The sequence below is a fragment of the Carcharodon carcharias genome, chromosome 20, assembly GCF_017639515.1.
Source record: "Carcharodon carcharias isolate sCarCar2 chromosome 20, sCarCar2.pri, whole genome shotgun sequence".
Classification (NCBI taxonomy): Eukaryota; Metazoa; Chordata; class Chondrichthyes; order Lamniformes; family Lamnidae; genus Carcharodon; species Carcharodon carcharias.
The window spans coordinates 76,451,457-76,468,924 of record NC_054486.1 but is presented as its reverse complement, the minus strand read 5'-3'; the positions used below and the strand labels follow the sequence as shown (position 1 = coordinate 76,468,924).

General features: G+C 42.5%; 1 protein-coding gene across 1 annotated transcript in view; it reads right to left on the bottom strand.

Annotated features, from left to right (window-relative positions):
- Positions 1–846: 846 nt before the first annotated feature.
- LOC121292349 (protein delta homolog 1) overlaps positions 847–17,468 on the bottom strand; it is a 34,808-nt gene continuing 18,186 nt past the window's right edge. Inside the window, exons 3-5 of the mRNA XM_041214201.1 lie at positions 9,328–9,458; positions 3,398–3,542; positions 847–1,609 (exon numbers count right to left, since the gene is read on the bottom strand). Coding sequence (XP_041070135.1) covers positions 847–1,609; positions 3,398–3,542; positions 9,328–9,458 — 1,039 coding nt within the window. The remainder of the gene's footprint in view (positions 1,610–3,397; positions 3,543–9,327; positions 9,459–17,468) is intronic.

Genomic DNA, 17,468 nt, shown 5'->3' with positions numbered 1-17,468 from the left:
TATATACTGTATATATTCATAAAATTTGATCCCATGTAAAAGTTGACCTGTGATTTTTGGCCTAAAAATACATAGTTTTTCATTTACCTCATGTAAAAGTCAACCCTAGTTTTTCAGGGGACAAAGACCAAAAATTTCAGAAATAAATTATAATTCTGGTGATGTTCATGATTCAATTTAATTGTAAATGTTTAATACTAATTAACTTCAGTACTGGTAAATAAATGCTTAAAATTTATACATTTAAGTTTTGTTTTTATTAATTCAAATTATTAATGCATGGCAAATTAAGTTGTGATTATTAATTACTTACTGGCAATTAATGTGTATAGTTAATAATGTTATATGTAATTATTTTTGGATTTCACTTGGGTCTAAATTAATCATGCATATCAACCTCTTGAAAACATTACCTGTGCAATCACTCCCACAACTTTTGGCCTAAAGATTGGTCTCAAAAGTTTGGCTTTTACACTAGTATATACAATAGCTAAATCTAATGCAGTAGACTATAATAGTTATGAATTCAGATTTAAATAGGATTAAGTTGTCTTGGTTCCAGCAGATCTGCCACAATAAAAGAGGATTTATTTAATTGCTGTCACCATTCTGCAGGTTACAATACAGTGGGAATTTAAAAATACCATCATATTATATACGTTCCCTTGTTTAAACTCTTGGACTAGCACTTCACATATTTAGAAACATATACATATATTTATGACAAATATCAGAAACATTCAAACAATACAGTTCTTAACAAAATGCTAGAATATGCCCTAACAATTATAAATGTTCTTAAATAGTACAATACAATAGAGGTATATTTGATTTACAAAATAAGATTCAGATAGATGTATAGTTTTTTCCATAGTTTGTCAATTTATTCACATTTGGAAATATAATTGTGACTGAAAGGTCTTCGTTTTTATCTTGGAGAAGATGCTTTTTCTGTTTCCAGAGGAGATGTCTATATTTAGCATTTGCCATCCATATTTCACACTTGGAGAAGAAGATAATCCCTGTAGTGCCCAGGATCACAAGACATGTCAATAATCCAAGCACAGTAAAGCAGATCACTTGGCTACTATTGAGCAGTGTGTTGGATTTGTGGATGGTTTCTTTGACTGTGATCTTGAGCATCCCATTATCTTGTTGATGTGTTGATCTTGGAGAGGCATGCAATGGTGGATGGAAAGACTTGCCACGCCTGACCCAACCTGTTCTTGCATGCACATTTTGCTTTGCATCATGATTAACACTCTCAAATGTTTGATGTTGGCAGGTTTCTCCTCCGTATTCAGGCAAGCACGTGCAATCAAAACCTCCCCTAGGATGATCATGGCAAGTGCCTCCATTTCGACATGGATGGCTAAGGCAAGATGTGATTGAATAATCACAGGTCTTGCCAGTGAATCCAACAGGGCAAAAACAGCTAAATCCAGAAACCAGATCTGTGCATGTTCCATTGTTTGCACAAGGGTTTGGGTTGCAGTTATTGATGCTTATTTCACAGAAGTCCCCCGTAAAACCAGGCATGCATAAGCAGTAATCCTTGACTGCAAACCCATTATCATCCAAGCAACTTCCTCCATTCTGACAAAGTGGCCTGCAATCAAACAGATAAATAACAGATACTGAATTGATCTATCCACATCCTTGAAAGCTTGACACCAGCCTGTTTGGAATATATGGTTATGTCTGATATCTTTACTTACTTTAAAAATGGGCATTGTTACTGTAAAAAAAATGGCAGTGATTTTTCTGTTCCTAACCCTGAGAATTTGATCATCTGAGCATACTCAATGCAGGAAAGTTGTGCTGGGAAGAGTGCATGCCATTAACTGAGCCATTCATTTTTGTGTCCATTAATTTAATAAGTTTTGAAAAAGATCACTCTGGCTCTCTTATGGTCATGCATTTCTCTATGCCTTGTTTCCCATTATTAAGGGCATCAAAGCCATCCAATTACTCCCACTCAGAAATAAAAATCTGCTCTAAAATGACAAAGGCGTCTGCTATTCTTGCTTTCTCCAGAGGTGATGCTGCAACCTCTTTCATCCTGTTACAACAAACTCAACTCAGATTCATCCCATTCTTTCCCAATTAACTGTGGACTTCAATAAACTGCAAAACTCAATGATACCATATACAGTAGAGCACTGTTGCCACAAAGAATTCTCACTGTGCACTCCTCACTGCAGCTCATTCATGGTAAATAACAAACTTGCACAAAGTAATTATTCCAAAAATATATACACATAACTTACAACCAGCAAAAGAAAGTCCATAAAGCCAGTTGAAAAGGGGGCTGTTTAATGGCAGCAGTTGCATGTCATTTGCAATTGTGCAGCAGACCTGCAAAACACAATAACTTTATATATATGGGACTAGAAATTGGGGAGCACATCAAAATGTGCATGGGTATTGTGCAGATTACCTGAGCCTTTTGTGAGTACTTCAGACAGCATGTAAAATCTGTGCTGCCAGCTGATTATAGTTACTTACATATGCAGCCAGCACTTCCAGTCCTGTTCATTGGCTGCATGCTGAGAGACCAGTATCAGGAGGCCATAGTGCTACATAAAGGCAGCCATCAACTCTTAAAGGAGGAATAGATTCTGGCTGCAAGACTTCTTGTGTTACATTGCCAAAATGTTTTACTTCAAATGACTTTTGAGGCACAGACTGTAACACCATTTAACTGGGGATTAGATAGAATTTGAAAGAATGCGGAGAAAGAAAAATGGAATTGGATTAGATGGCTACAGTTGAGCTAGCCCCAACACAACTGCAATGGGCTGAAAGGCCTCGTTCTTTGTTCCCATTTGTCACATTATTGAATACTATTCAATGTACAGACCTGACAAAGTGATTGTCAAACCATTTGGTGTCCAGTTAAACATAGACTTTTCGCAGCTTTGGATTTATTCTTAATATGACTTTTTCAGAAGTGCAATAAAACATTTAAATTAATTCTAGTACAGCATAATGTACTTCACCTGCCACTGACATAGGTGGTATAGGCGTGAATGCAGGAATAACTAAATTGAGTATGTTGGGCTTTGGCTCTCTCTTAGGCATATGAACAGGATGGAAATCAAAATGAACAAGTTGAAGTGGTCACATTTTTAAATTAGCGAAAGACAAATTTAGGATTGCTATCAGGCAATTCTCCTTCATATACAGAATGATCAAACAGATTAGGGTGCGATGGGAGCAAAAATGCTGGTATTATTTATGAATCATTCAAATGCTACAGTGGAGGACCTTAGGGTCATTCTGGGTGGATGAAGTCAGATGAGCCAAATATAATTCACTTCTAATATCAATTATTGAATCTGTTGCATACTGCTTGAAAGCCTGTCGATTTTAACAGCATGCAGGTATCCTTTACCCATTGATGTAGCAGGACTCTTTCCTGAGTTGACAATGGCTTCCTATAAACTCCTGTCCACAGATACATATGTAACCACCATCTTCACTCTCTACGCATGTAGAATTATTAGCACAGGGCTGTGCAGGTGAGCAACTGTGAGAAGCTGTAATAAAAAAGATGCAGTTAATTAAAACACAGAAAACATTCATGAATATAAATACATAAAGAAAGGAGGTGTTCAGTTTTTAATGGTTATTAATTCAAATTATTTTACGTGAAGAATAACTCAATATTTACTAATGCACCTTGTTAAAGGCACCTGAACGAATACATATAAATCATTCAATATGCATGAGATTATACGCAGGTACAGTTGAGGACGGCAGAGTTTTAAAACTGTGGCTTGCCTATACTTCCCTCAGAATGCCCTTAAAAATCATAGATCATCATAGCGCTGAAGGGAATTTCATATTTTTAGAAAGAATACATGACATTTTAAATCAGTCTGTTATTAAGATCTAACTTGAAATCTCAAAAATAATCAACCTAATAGCAAGAACTGACCATGACAGAAATTACAGATTTTTTTTGAGCTAGTTTGAATTCTTAGCAGAGGAGTGGGAATACCACTCACACATATGAATTATCCATCACTAAACCCTGGCAGTTTCCTTCCAGAGACATTTGCCGTACAATGTCACTCCTGATCGACCGTTGGCATCAGGGAAATACAGGATACAGCCAGACATCACTTCTTGATCAGCGGCAGCAATTTTGAGTTGAGGGGTTGAGGAAAGATCAGCAGCTGGAAGAGCTCCCTGTTTCTCAGGTACATCACTGGAGGTGTAAGAAGCATAAGTGAGGCCAGAAGAGGCACACTGTTGAGAGAGAGGCAATAATCTCTGTAAGTAAGTAGTGCAGGTAACTAGTGAGGGAATTGGCAGATGGAGTAAGTCCCAAGAACTACCACACAGAGCAGGAAGCAGCTCAATGACCACACAAGAGTGGTCAAGGCAAGTCAAAGTGCTAATCCTCTACCACTCATAAGGGTTGATTTTGCCCTTTGCCTGATGTTAATGAGCTGTAATGGTCTCAAAATGGGGTCAGTGGCCAGCACCATTTTAATGGTACGTGTATGTGGCTGTTACATCACCACCCTGATTCAGGCAATAGACCCCTTTTAATTTGGAACTTGGAGTCCTATGATGTAAATAGAACCACAGTTGCCGTCTTAGGGATAACTGGTCAGTGAACATGAGTCAAGGGCACTCAGTATCCATTGCAGAGCTCTGAGTTCATTTCTGTGCGTAGTTTCTTTTTGTTGGGGTTTAGATGATTATACCACATATGCAGACTTCTGTCTTATGAAGGAAGCTGACAGAAGTCTTTGACAATGATGGACTTTGTAAGGGCGTGGAAACAAAAACAGACAGTATGGAATGACTTTTTTTTGGCGGGTGAACATTTAGCAATTGAAAGTTCTGGGCAATCAGGTATGGCTTCCTTTCTCTGGCTTCCAGCTATCTAGTTACTTTTCTGCTTTTCTTCAAATCTTCCTGGAAGCAGCAAGACTCTTTCCATTAATTTCAATAGGAATGAAAATTGAGATCTATGCATAATGGATGCCTGATACGATATCGGTGTTATACAAAATTGGTCAGTGTTAAAATTACCCCTAGCATTTTAGTTCTTCCCTCGCACCAGGGAAACCCTCCCAACATCAGCTGCCATTTGTAATGATGCACATAAGAGTGGTGGCATGGGGATGCTGTCACTCAGGGAACATTAAATCAAGGAAAAGTCATTACTGGCTGAGTGCTGTTGTGTACCAGCCTGCTCTGTCTGAATTCTGTCTGCAAGTCAGGTTAATAGTATGGTACTCAGAATGGGCAGAAACCAAGTTTCAAAATTTTCATAGACTAAAAATTAGGAGTTAAATTAGGAATATGTCCTTCACAGTAGGATAATGATTAAATGGAAAATATTATACAATCACATATATTTAAGTAATAACATTAAAATTGAAAATGCTTAAAACACTGCAGGAAGTTGGGGTTAACATTTCAGGTCAATGGTCTTTCACCAGATGCATTAAGCCTATGGCCTGAATTTTTCCCGCATCGGGTGGGCTTGATGGGTGCAGGCAGGGGTGATCGTGGAGTCGATCGCTGCCCACAATGGGCTCCGCACTGCCATTTTACGTGGGTGGGCTAATTAAGGCCCGCCTAGCGTAATGCGTGAGCGGTAGCATTCAGTGCTACCTGTGCAGACGGGGAGGAGGGAGAGCTGGGTCCATCAGGAGATTGAAGCACTTTTGAAAAAAATAAATAAATGCAATAAAAATTTAATGAAACATCCCCTCGTGTGACTGTGTCACATGAGATGGGACTTGTTTTTATTTTTCAGAAAAAGTTTTTATTTAATTCGTAAAAGCTTTAGGAAACCTCATCCCGTTAGTGGATGAGGTTTCCTAAAAAACGTAATGGCCACTTGGCCTTTTCGCCCGCCCGCCAACCGTAAGGTTTGACGGGCAGCGTAAACTTGAAAATAACTACTTCATCAATGGCCTTAATAGGCGTTTCAATTATTGGCGGGCGGGAAGCCGACTCTGGCGCGTGCCCGCCGAATGAAATATTGCGACAGTGTGACGACATCAGGACACGTGCCCAATGTCATCGCGTGTCATTTTACGTGCCGGCATGTCGGGCCCACCCCCGCACACCAACTGTAAAATCCTGGCCTATGTTTCTCTCTACACAAATGCTGCCTAACCTGCTGAGTCTCTCCAGCATTTTCTGTTTTAATTTTAGATTTCCAATGTCTGCAATCATTTGCTTCAAATAATCAAGTGACTGTTTAGGGATGTGCCTGTGTTTTGAGCTACTATTTGAATACCTTCATTATGTTGATTTGCAGCTGTAAATCACACACTAAAAATGCTGATATCCTCAGGACTCCTGTAACCATGCCAACGTAAACAGCTAATATAAAAAACAAATACTGCAGATGTTTGAAATCTGAAATAAGGTTGGAGAATGCTGGGAATACTCAGCAGTTCAGGCAGCATCCTTGGGGAGAGGTTGGGCAAATACAAGATGCCATAATTCTAACTTTTTCCACTTCTGAAAAAAGGTCGTTGGCCTGAAATATTGGCCCGGATGTTCACTGAGTCAGGCTCATTCAGGAAGCTTTTAAAAATGCCAGGCAGGACCCAGTTCCAGGATTCCTGCCCCCATTCCCATTTCCAGCAATTTTCACCAGCATGGGATAATAGTGTGGGTAGCAAGCCTATACTATGGGATTAGGCAGGTGTTTCTCACGTGTCGGTGCAGGCTCGATGGGCTGAAGGGCCTCTTATGCACTGTGTGATTCTGTGATTCTGTGATACACACAGCAATCCTGCCCTGGCTGGCTCCATTGAGAGGGTGGGCAGCTCAACTTGCACCCCCACTTACCCATATCCCACACAATTTTGGTGGAGTTAGGCTCCTTCTGCATGGTTCACTGTCTTTCAGAGGAGTCGGGGGAAGACTAGACCTGCAGGGGAAGACTGGACCTGCGTCATCAGCCAAAAAAATCATCAATTCAACATTCTCATTGAAATACATTGGCCCCCTCTACCTTCGTCAAAAGCTGTCAACTAATCACATCTATTCAGTGTCAATGTCAGAAGTTGCTTTCTACTTCACACCTTGTAATCTTGTGTAAATAATCACACAAATCACATCAAAGAAAATGTAACTTATTAGAAGGTGCTGGAAATGTCTATCAAACAAAGCTCTCACTCCCCTGCAAGCGGTATAAACATTGGCTGCTGAGCTGAGCTGAGTGCATTAGTCATTATTGGAGCTCAGCCAAGCATTCATAATGAGACTGTCTAGGAAAACGGACATATAAATCTATTGATACAGTTGCCAGGTGACCTATCATGAATCCTTGGCCAGGCTCCAAGAATGACTAGTGCACTTAGCTCACAATGTTTATACAGCTTGCAGGGGAGTGCGAGCCTTGTTTGACATCTATTAACCCTTGTAATAAGCTCATTATTCTTTGATCTCGATCTCAATTTTCCAAGCTCCAATAACCCAATGTCCACAGTCATTTGGTAGAGAGTTCCAGATTTATACTACTTTTTGTATGAAAAGGTGCATTCTGATTTTGTACCTGAATGACCTGACTCTAATTTTAAGGTCATGACCCCTTGTTCCTGATTCCCCATCACAGTCATTAGTTTCTCACTATCTACCTTATCAAATCATTTTAACATTTTTAACACTTTGATCAGATCACTCCTCAATCTTCCACAACTAAAGGAAATACAAGATAAGCATACACAGCATGTCCTCACAAATTAACCCTTTTATCCCTGGTATTATTTTGAATCTGCAATAACATCTCTCCAAGGAAATTATACCCTTCCTGAGGTGTGAGGCCTAAAACTGAATGCAGTACTCCAGATGGGGCCTGACCAAGGCTTTGTACAACTGAAGTATAACGCCCCTTTTTTTATCTCATGGAAGCTGGGACACAGAAATAAATGAAACAAAACAATTGCTCCAAAATCTGCCTAGAGATCCCATAATTTCTACGACATGGTTGAATTGTATACAATAACATTTAATCATTTGCTAGTATGCTGTCTAAGAGTCTCCTTGTCCATGTACTATGCAAAAGTCAGAACAAATTTTCTTCCTATTAATAAAAAACATTTACATTTACTGGTATTACAGTGGTGTTTTGGGGCATTAAATAATGAAAGAAGGCTGTAGCTTCATTTATGGGATCAAATAGAAATGTTTCAGGTTACTAGAAGCTAAACCATTGAATGGAACTAAAAATAGAAAGGTCATTTGATCCAGCTGGCATGAATCCCAGAATCTGAGGAAGCTTGGGGAGGACACAGTGGAAGCACAAGCCAAAAGGTTCTAATGTCTTTTAAAACAGGATTTGTCCCAAAGGACAGGAGGATGGAAAATATTACACCTCTATTGGTGAAAGAAAAGGAGTGACATAGAAAATTATTGTCCTGGTGTGGTTAAACCTCTTCAGCCAAAAGATTCACAAGCTATTTTAAGGAGGCAGAAGGTCATGAATGGCAGTATCTCCATCCACCATGCTGAAAGGGCCTTGACTCGGTCCCAAATCGCATGAATGGGGTCATTAACATAAAGAGGGTGGGTGATTTAAGCATGTAGAGGTACTAAAGAGGCACCTGCCCCAAAAGGAGACAGCGAGAGGGTGCAATTTGAAGGAGCAGCAAGGCTTTATTAGTCTGAAGATTAATATCCGAAACACAGTTTTATTATTCTCGGGAAATATCTGGACAATAAGCTTTAAGCAATCAATCATATTTTCAGTGAATTGGAAATGGCTAAAGGGTGAGAAGTTTTTAAAATAAGAATAGTCTTGAGGATAAATAATTGAAAGATTGCTTCAACTGATTGATAATTTGGTGAATGGTGTATATAATCAGCATTATAATCAGAATAATTAAAGAAGGTAGATTTTTTCACACAGAGCTATTAGATTAATTTACCATAAGTATCATTGGGATAGAAGCTCAAATATATTTAAAGAAGAAAAATATAACAAAGTTAAAGGATGGAGAAATTGTATTAAAGAAGATACAGCTCCAGTTAAGGATGCACTTCTGTCTCTAACTTCTAAAATGCTATAAAATGTTAACAATATGGAAGAAAATACTAGAAATGGAAAACAAAGCTCATATTAACGCACCTTTGTTAAAAGTTCATGTGAATATTTCTAGGGAAGTTTCAGTCTTCAAACTTAAAAGTTCCCTTAAAAATAAATTTACTGATAAGTTTTGACAGCCCAAATTGTTGATTCTGGATATACAATTCTGGATATTTTCCAGTTGTTTTTAATTTATGAACTGTATTTTATGGTTTTTCTTTTGTATTTGCATGATGCAGCAAGAATCAACAGACCTGTGTCGCAGAGGCTGCCTGCCCAGCCCTCCTTACATACACACTCCCAAGATTTGGTGCAGGTCCCATGTAAACAGCCAGGAAACGGAATGCACTTATCACACAGCTCTCCCTGCCAACCAGACTTACACCTGCGACAGAGAAACAGCCATTAGATTCCAAGCAAAGTGCAGCAAATGGTGCTCGGCTATGAACCAGGTTTGCAAACTTCCTCTTTTCGTACAGTTGATACAAGCAATGATTATTAGCTGGCACTGAATTGAACTCATGACTTTTGGTAACTCTTGAGAAATATTGCTAAAGCACTTGCCTTTTATATTGCATTTTCGATTCCTATTTGCATTTTTGCTCTGTTCGCAAGTTTCCTTCGCTTCTGTTCTCTTCTCATTTTTTTTTCTGCTTAAAACATGCTGAATGAGTATGCCTAAAGATAGCACAACCATACTTCACTGAAATAAATATTTTTGGCAAGCTACCTAGAAATGATGAAATTTTCAAGGTAATCAAAGCCTGGCTAGTAAAAATGGATTTAAAAAATTAATTAAGTGTTAATGCCAAAGACTTCAAACTTAGCATATTCTTTGATATGGTAATTGAAGGAAGATATTTTCTTCTCCACTTCCAACAAACCCCAAATCTTGACTGACAAGGAAGGTAGGCAAATTTCTCCCAGATCTCTGCCAATGTTTGCCCAGTCACTATCAGTTAGTCACATAAATGATGTCCCTTTAATCCTTGCTCCTTCACAATGGCAAAGGGGCTTGGATTTCTTCTCATAATAGCATGTGAAGAAATATAGTCACTATACATATATAGATAGCTGACCGTTTTATGTATAGGATACTGGCAGTCCAGTATAATACACCACTCCACCACCTTCTCACGTTCCATTTTGAAAAAGAAATATTCCATTTTGTTTTGACACTTAAGTCAACTAAAAAATTTATATTAACTGTGCCTAGCCACACAATCATTCCTGTAAGTGTGGCCACATGATATGCTTTTCAAAGCAAACTGAAGCAAAAAATAAAATGGAAGGTATTTATTGTAATTAAATTAAATGAGGCTAGTTAACAACTACCTGGAAAACTGGAAATCAAAATGAATATAATGCCTCAAAGCATTAGTGAGAAATGGACAAAATAAACCTACAGCAGCATGATCATTAAATTATTCTCTCACAATCAAGAAACGCTTTGTAATTTTATGCATGGTTGTATGAATCTGCAGCAAAGGAGAAAGCATGATGTTTTAACATCCACACTTGGAAAGTAAGAAATAAAAATAGATAATTGAAACATAAAAATAGATAATATTAAAATAGAAAAAAAAAATTAGAAAAGGAATCAAAAGCTAAACATAAATTACTGAAAACATGAGAATGCAAAAGCGGGATGTTTCTACCCTACTCCGGTTGAATAATGCTGGTGAAATGGGAATAGTTCAGAGGAATTTCCTGACCGTCGGCCAAAATTATTCATGGGATACCAACACATGAAAGCTTAAAAAATTTGTCTAAAACTCTATTACTTTAATTGAGGCATTATCTGTTTGAAAAACATGCTAGTACCCTCACTAAAATATTAAGATAGCAGTATTTAAGATAAATAATTTAAATAGTTGCACATTAAAAGCCACTGAAAATCTATAGATGCCATTACAACTTTGCAAATGTAGATGAAGAAATTTAATTTAATTGGTCAATAGTTTAAAATTAGCAAGTGACAAGGGGCAGAATTTCCCCAAGTTTGCAGTAAGTGCCCGCTGACGGTGATGGTGAGTTTTCACTCCATATCGTCCCAAGCCGGACTCATTATTTATGCACTCCCGGGAAACACGTCATCTCCATGGCAGGCAGGCTCCTCATTCGCCCACCTGTGATCACCCCGCCATTGCATCATGCCAGGCACCATCTTTAAAGGTCAGCACTCATCGCTTCCAGCTCACCACTGCTGCCCAGGAGGCACGGCCCTCAAAGGTAAGGAGACTGCAGCCCCCCGGTTTAATGATGGGTAACTCGAACGACTGCTGGATGCCATGAAGGCCCACCAGGATGTCCTGTACCCCAGCTCTGGCCGCTGGATGGGCAGTAATGTGACCAATCTGGCTTGGGAGGTGGTGCAAGCAGTAGTCAGCACCAATGCCCTTCAGAAGAGGACAGCCACCCAGTGCCACAAGAGGATGAATGATCTCTTCCGTTCCACCAGGGTAAGTCACTCTTTTCATTACTCTCAACTCACACACTCACAAACCCAGCACACATCCAAAGGGCCCTGACTCACTGACAGTTCAAAGGACATCACCATTCACTCTCTCACACATGCCTTCATTGTCCTCATCCCATCCATGGGACCACTCACCAGCCACACAGGTCAGGCACATCTATCATCTGGCCCGGCAAGTGTCCTGCTTACACTTTCTCCATCTTATCCATTCAGAACAAGCTGGGACATCACAAGAAAGAGAGAGTTCATAGACTGGTGGTGGAATGCCCGAAATCAAGGTCCTCATGGACTTTGCAAACAGAGACATCCACCTGGCTGACAGTGAGGTCAGCAGTGCTCTACCAAGTGAGGATCCAGTAGTGAACATTCATCAGACAACCATGCCATGAGTGATGTGTCCTCTTTCACAGGCCACTGCCATGCACTAATTATCTCTCCTTGCTTTCACAGGCACATCTGCCAAACAGCTGACAGAATCCATGACCCAGGGCCTCCAATCAAGCCTCAAAGAAACCTCTGAAGAGGAATCTGGAGGCACCCTCCCTGAATTCCTGTCACAACGCTAACCCACACCCTCCACCAGCGCAGAGACACACACCTCGGTGGGACTAGCTTTAGAATAGCCTTGGGATCACAATCTGGTGAGCACATCGCACTGCCTGATCCACAGCAGGTGGCAACAGGGACTTCCCAGTGTCTGGCACACGGAAGACTACTGGAAGCCAGAAATTTGCTGAGGTTGAGTCAGACAATGAGCCTTTGGATTCGGTCATGTCTCAGTTGCTGGAACAGCAAAGGCAAGCTCAGGAACATCAGGAGGGGATGTCCACTACATTCCTCAGATTGCAAGGCACGATGGAGGAGCCCATCCACCTTCAGGCTGAGGTGATAGCACCGGGATGCCAACACTCCGAGATCAACACTGGTAGGATGGTAGCCACCATGGAGACCTTGGCCCAGGACCTCGCTCTTGCATTGCTGTGTGGGCTCAACTCCATTGCTGATGCCATATTTGGGCTCCAAAAGTGTGTACACAAGAGGGGTGCCAAGCAGCTTGATCTCACTCCAGCTACCTCTTCTCAAGGAGTAAGCCTGGGGTTCCCGGCCACCCATAGGGAGGAGGATCAGCAAGTACAAACTCCATGCCCATCCACCCAGGTGGCCCTGAGAGTGTCCGGCCTATCCAACTCCCCTCTTCTTGTGACCTCAGCAGCTCCAGCTCCACAGGCCAAGGAAGGTACCACTGCCACACAGCAGGACCCCGAAAGCAGGCCGGGGCCTTCCAAGTCTCAGCCGTCCAGAGGACGCCTGCCAAAGTCATCACAGGATGTCGCAGTCAGCAGCCTGCCTCCACTTCCTCTGTGGATGTCCGGGGAGCACCAAAATGTAGCGGCAGGGTTAGGACAGTTAAGGAGAATTAGTTGCACAGCCTGGGCTGTGTACATTCTGTTCACTATTGTCAATAAACTCCCAAGAATGTCTCCCTGCCCGTGGCTCCTTGTTCTAATGAGCAGTGTTCATATTAACCAGATGTAAAACCTTTCTGCACAAGATAAAGGCAGGTGTCTCAGTCTGAGGCCTCTTCCCTGTGCTACGTGCAGCCTTCAGACCAAAGTGATGGTCCAGCCTTACACTCACTGGAAACATTACTGATGCCTGCACCTCGGCGGTGCTTGTCATTGTTGCCAGAATGTAGTGGGCAGGTACCATAGAGTTCTCTCATTCTCTCGATGTGCTCTCAGTACCTATAAGGAGGGGCTGGCCCCCATCTCCAGCGTCTGTGACTACTGATGCTGTGCTCCAGCTCCTGAAAGGCTCAGGTGCTGAAGGCAGACAAAGCATCAGCTGCATCCCTATGTTTTGACCCTGATCATGGAGCACAAGTGAGCTGCCCTCAGCCAGACAGGAGTCAGGCATTCTCAGAGGCTGTGTGAAGATCTATGGAGAGTCCTCACTGCATGTTGTCATTATCTTCCTGGAATCGAGCAACTATTAGGGCCTCCATCACCTCTCTAAGACAGGAGCATTCTCACAGAGGGTATTCGCACTGCCATTAGCCAGACTGGAGTCAAACATTCACAAATGCGATGTGAGGAACTATGGTGTCTCCTCACTGCATGTTGTCATCATCCTTCACAAATCTAGCAGCTGTGAGGGCCTCCTGAACGTGCCTGCCTTGTCTAGCCAGTGTGAGGGCCTTACCTCCATCATTGTTGTCTCCGAGGATCTCCTCACCCTCATCCCCATCAGTGTCCTCCACATTGGAGGAGACGTGCAGCTCCTCCATCTCCTCCTTAGCCAGCTCATCTTCCTATTGGAGCACCAGGTTGTAAATGGCGCAGCAGACGACGATGATGCATGATCTGTGGACCATATTGCAGGGCTCCTCCAGACCAGTCCAGGCACTAGAACCTCATCTTCAGCATCCCAATGGTTTGCTCCACCAAGTTGCGGGTTGCAGCATGAGCCTCATTATACCGTCGCTCTGCTGCAGTTCGAGGCCGCCGCAGAGGTGTCATCAGCCACGGCCTCTGTGGGTAGCCCTTGTCGCTGAGGAGACAACCCTGCAGCTTCTGTGGGCCATGGAAGACTCCAGGGATCAGTGACTGACTGAGGATGTAGGAGTCGTGCACACTCCCTGGAAACAGTGCGCAGACCTGCAGGATGCGATTCTGGTGATCGCACACCAGCTGCACATTCAGCGAATGAAAGCCCTTATGGTTGATGTAGTCCACCGTGCGTTATGATGAAGATCTGAGCGCCACATAAGTATAGTCGGTGTGCACCTGTGGGAAACCCGAGACCTGGGCAAATTCAACACTCTTGCAGCCTGGCTGTCCTGGTCCCAGGTAAAATGCACAAAGTTGTGTGCCCTCGCAAAGATGGCATCCATGATGTTATGGATGCATTTGTGGGTGGAGGCCCAAAAGATCCCACAGAGGTCACTTGTGGAGCCCTGAAAGGAGCCACTGGCATAGAAATTGAGTCCTACAGTCACTTTCACAGCCACTGGCAGTGGATGCCCTCATGTCCCCTTGGCGGCAGGTCCTGCAGTAACTGGCAGATGTGAGTGACCAATTCCCTAGACATGCGCAGTCTTTGGTGATACTGGTTCTTGGTCATCTGTAGGAATGAAGGGCAGCATCTGTAGACCCTGGGTGTCACTAGGCGCCGACCAGCGATGGCTTGCTGTGGCTCTTGGGCGGCATGTGCAGGAGTCCCAGCCCCACTTCTTCCTGAGGTTGCTGCTCCTGCACAGCCAGGAGCCTCAGTCACTCTCATCCGTCTTCTTTGCTCTCTGTAGGCCATTAGGCATACAGCTAGTTTACCAGGTCTCATGATCCTGATGTACTCCTCCTGGAGGATGGAAGAGAGACATGTGGTTAGCATGGATGTACTTAGAACCTGTTCTGGTTAAGTGTGATGACCCCTTAACACTTCCCGGAGAGTGCTGGCCAACACTTGGATGGCTAGAGATTAGTGCACTGCATGGCCACCCGGTTAGCTTGAAACATGGGGTAGACTGCTCCTAACTGGGATGCTGACATTGCAAGGGGCTGTGAGCGCCTCCAGCAGAGACTGATCCATGGCCAGCTTTAGCGAGGAGAGTGTACAATATGTGCAGCCCAATTGCTCTGCAGTCCACTAAAGTGCTCACGAATTTGCAGTCTGTGCCAGGGTGGGAGGGGTGGGGGGTGGGGGTGTGGGGGCGGTGGGGGTGTTAGCTCTGAAGCACTTGGTGGCACTTTGATGCCTCTGCGTTGCTTGAGTGGGCAGATAAGCTAGAAGCCCGACCCCAGTCATATTAATGTGCTGTGTCTGAATTGTCTCAGTTGCAGAGGAATGGTCACTTTATACGGGTTTCCCGAATGCGTGGCCACTTCGCTCAGCCACCCCACCCCGAATGCTTGCACATTGTATTTAACAGGTCCCCAACCCCAACCACCAATCCGATTGCTCCATATTGTCCGCTCACGCCACCTATCATGCCTGCCTATCAGCAGGCATGGAAAACTCTGTCCGGGGGCTCTGGTTTTAAAGTTAAAATTGAAACATTCATTTATTTGTTGTTCACTCCGTGGGATAATATGCATCATTGAAAGACAAAAGTATGTGAGGAGTGCTTTTAAGTATAAAGTATTCCCCTCATCTAAAAAATGTAAACATCTCTTATTTCAGAAAAATTTTGAGTTTGCACGGTCTTCCTTCCTCTCGAACCCTGCCATTTTCAAGTTCAGCCCAGTCGATGCCATGAGTGGTGACATGGGCACCCAAACTGCAGATTTCCAAAGGAAAGGGGGAAAGAGACAGACTGAAATGGCAAATCATGTATAAGGTAAGAGCTTGTATAAATGGTTATCAACCATGGCTGTTGAATGTTGTACCTCTCCAGAAAAGGGGAGTCAATACTAAAGAATGGAGTTTGAACTCACTGCAGCCTCCTGCCCCTTTTTTGTAATAAGTGAAAGCGCCTGCACGAATTCAAGCATACACAATCAGACTAAAGATAACATTCCTATTTATCAATTGGTACTGTTCACCTCAAAGTCATGTGACTCAACATTTTATTCCATTATTCTTATTGTGCATAATTACAGGTCAGGCCATTTCTAATCTTTGCCATCCTATCTTCAAGACAGCATTGATGCACAAGTGACAGTTCAGAAATGAGTGACAGCAGGAATTCTGGGACTCAAGCGTATGAGGAGGGAGCTTACATTCTAAACCTATTGTAGACAAAAGACTGAAAGAAGACAAATCTATGTCCTACATACATTCCAGGCATAGTTGACAGAATTTAAGTAGGCTATTTGGCTTTGAAAGGGAACGTGGAAGAACAGGGATTAAAAATCCTCAAGCACAATCCCTCTGCCTCCCACCCAGTAGTGGATATTTTCAGCAAAAAGTAGTTGAGGTTTGCTGGTTAACTCCTCCAAAAGAACTTGATAACTATCTGGATGGGAAATGATAGGTATGGAGTGAAATGATGAAAAACTCCACTGAATACTGCTCTACTGAAGCTGGGGAAAGTTGGAATGTGATCAATGTGGGCAGCAGCCAGACTTGAAAAGTATAAATATGAAATGAGTATGTATTCCAGGATTTACTTGCTTACCTTTGGAGATCTGGGCGCATTTATGCATAACTTTTGTTCAGGAGACTAGAGATTCAGCAGAGTTCATAATGAAGTAAACTGTACTGACTTGCTTTCCAAGTGATCTGGATCCAGACATAGTTCGACTCAGCTACAGTATTTGTCGTCAGGCAATATAAAATTAACAAATTGACCACGACACAATGCAGAGAGGTTACACTGGGAGTCCCAGCACAGTAGAGTCAATTTGTTTACCTGCCATGGACTTGCTGACCTTATCATCATAGTGAAGAATAGTAGGATTTTTGAACAGAGTGCCACTATGAGTATAAAATTCCCTATCTTACCAACACACGAGGGTATCATTGGTGGTGAATAGCAGACACTTAGGCCGGAATTTTCCATCTCCGTTGGCATCAGGCATCATGGAAGACGTGAGCAGACAAAATGGCGGGAAGGCCAAAAATCGGTTTCACGATGTCATGAAACCAATTTGCAATCGTCCGCTCAGCCCATCAACGGCAGGCCACATTTCCTGCTGCTGGACGTCAGGAGCTTCATTTTAAAACATCTGCATATCATTATAAGCCCTGCTCACCAGAATCAACCCCCCCAACGTGGGATCATCCAGGCACGTGTTTCACAACTGTACATAAGTGAAGTGCACCTGGTGAGCTGCACTTCGCTTGGGGCTATGAGGTTTGTTTGCCTACCTTGCTTCGGGCAGCACTTGTAGTCATCAGCGCCAGGCTTCACAGGCAGAACCACATCACTTTTAGGGGGCTCCTGGGCAGGTCTCTACCATCACACCAGCCATAAAG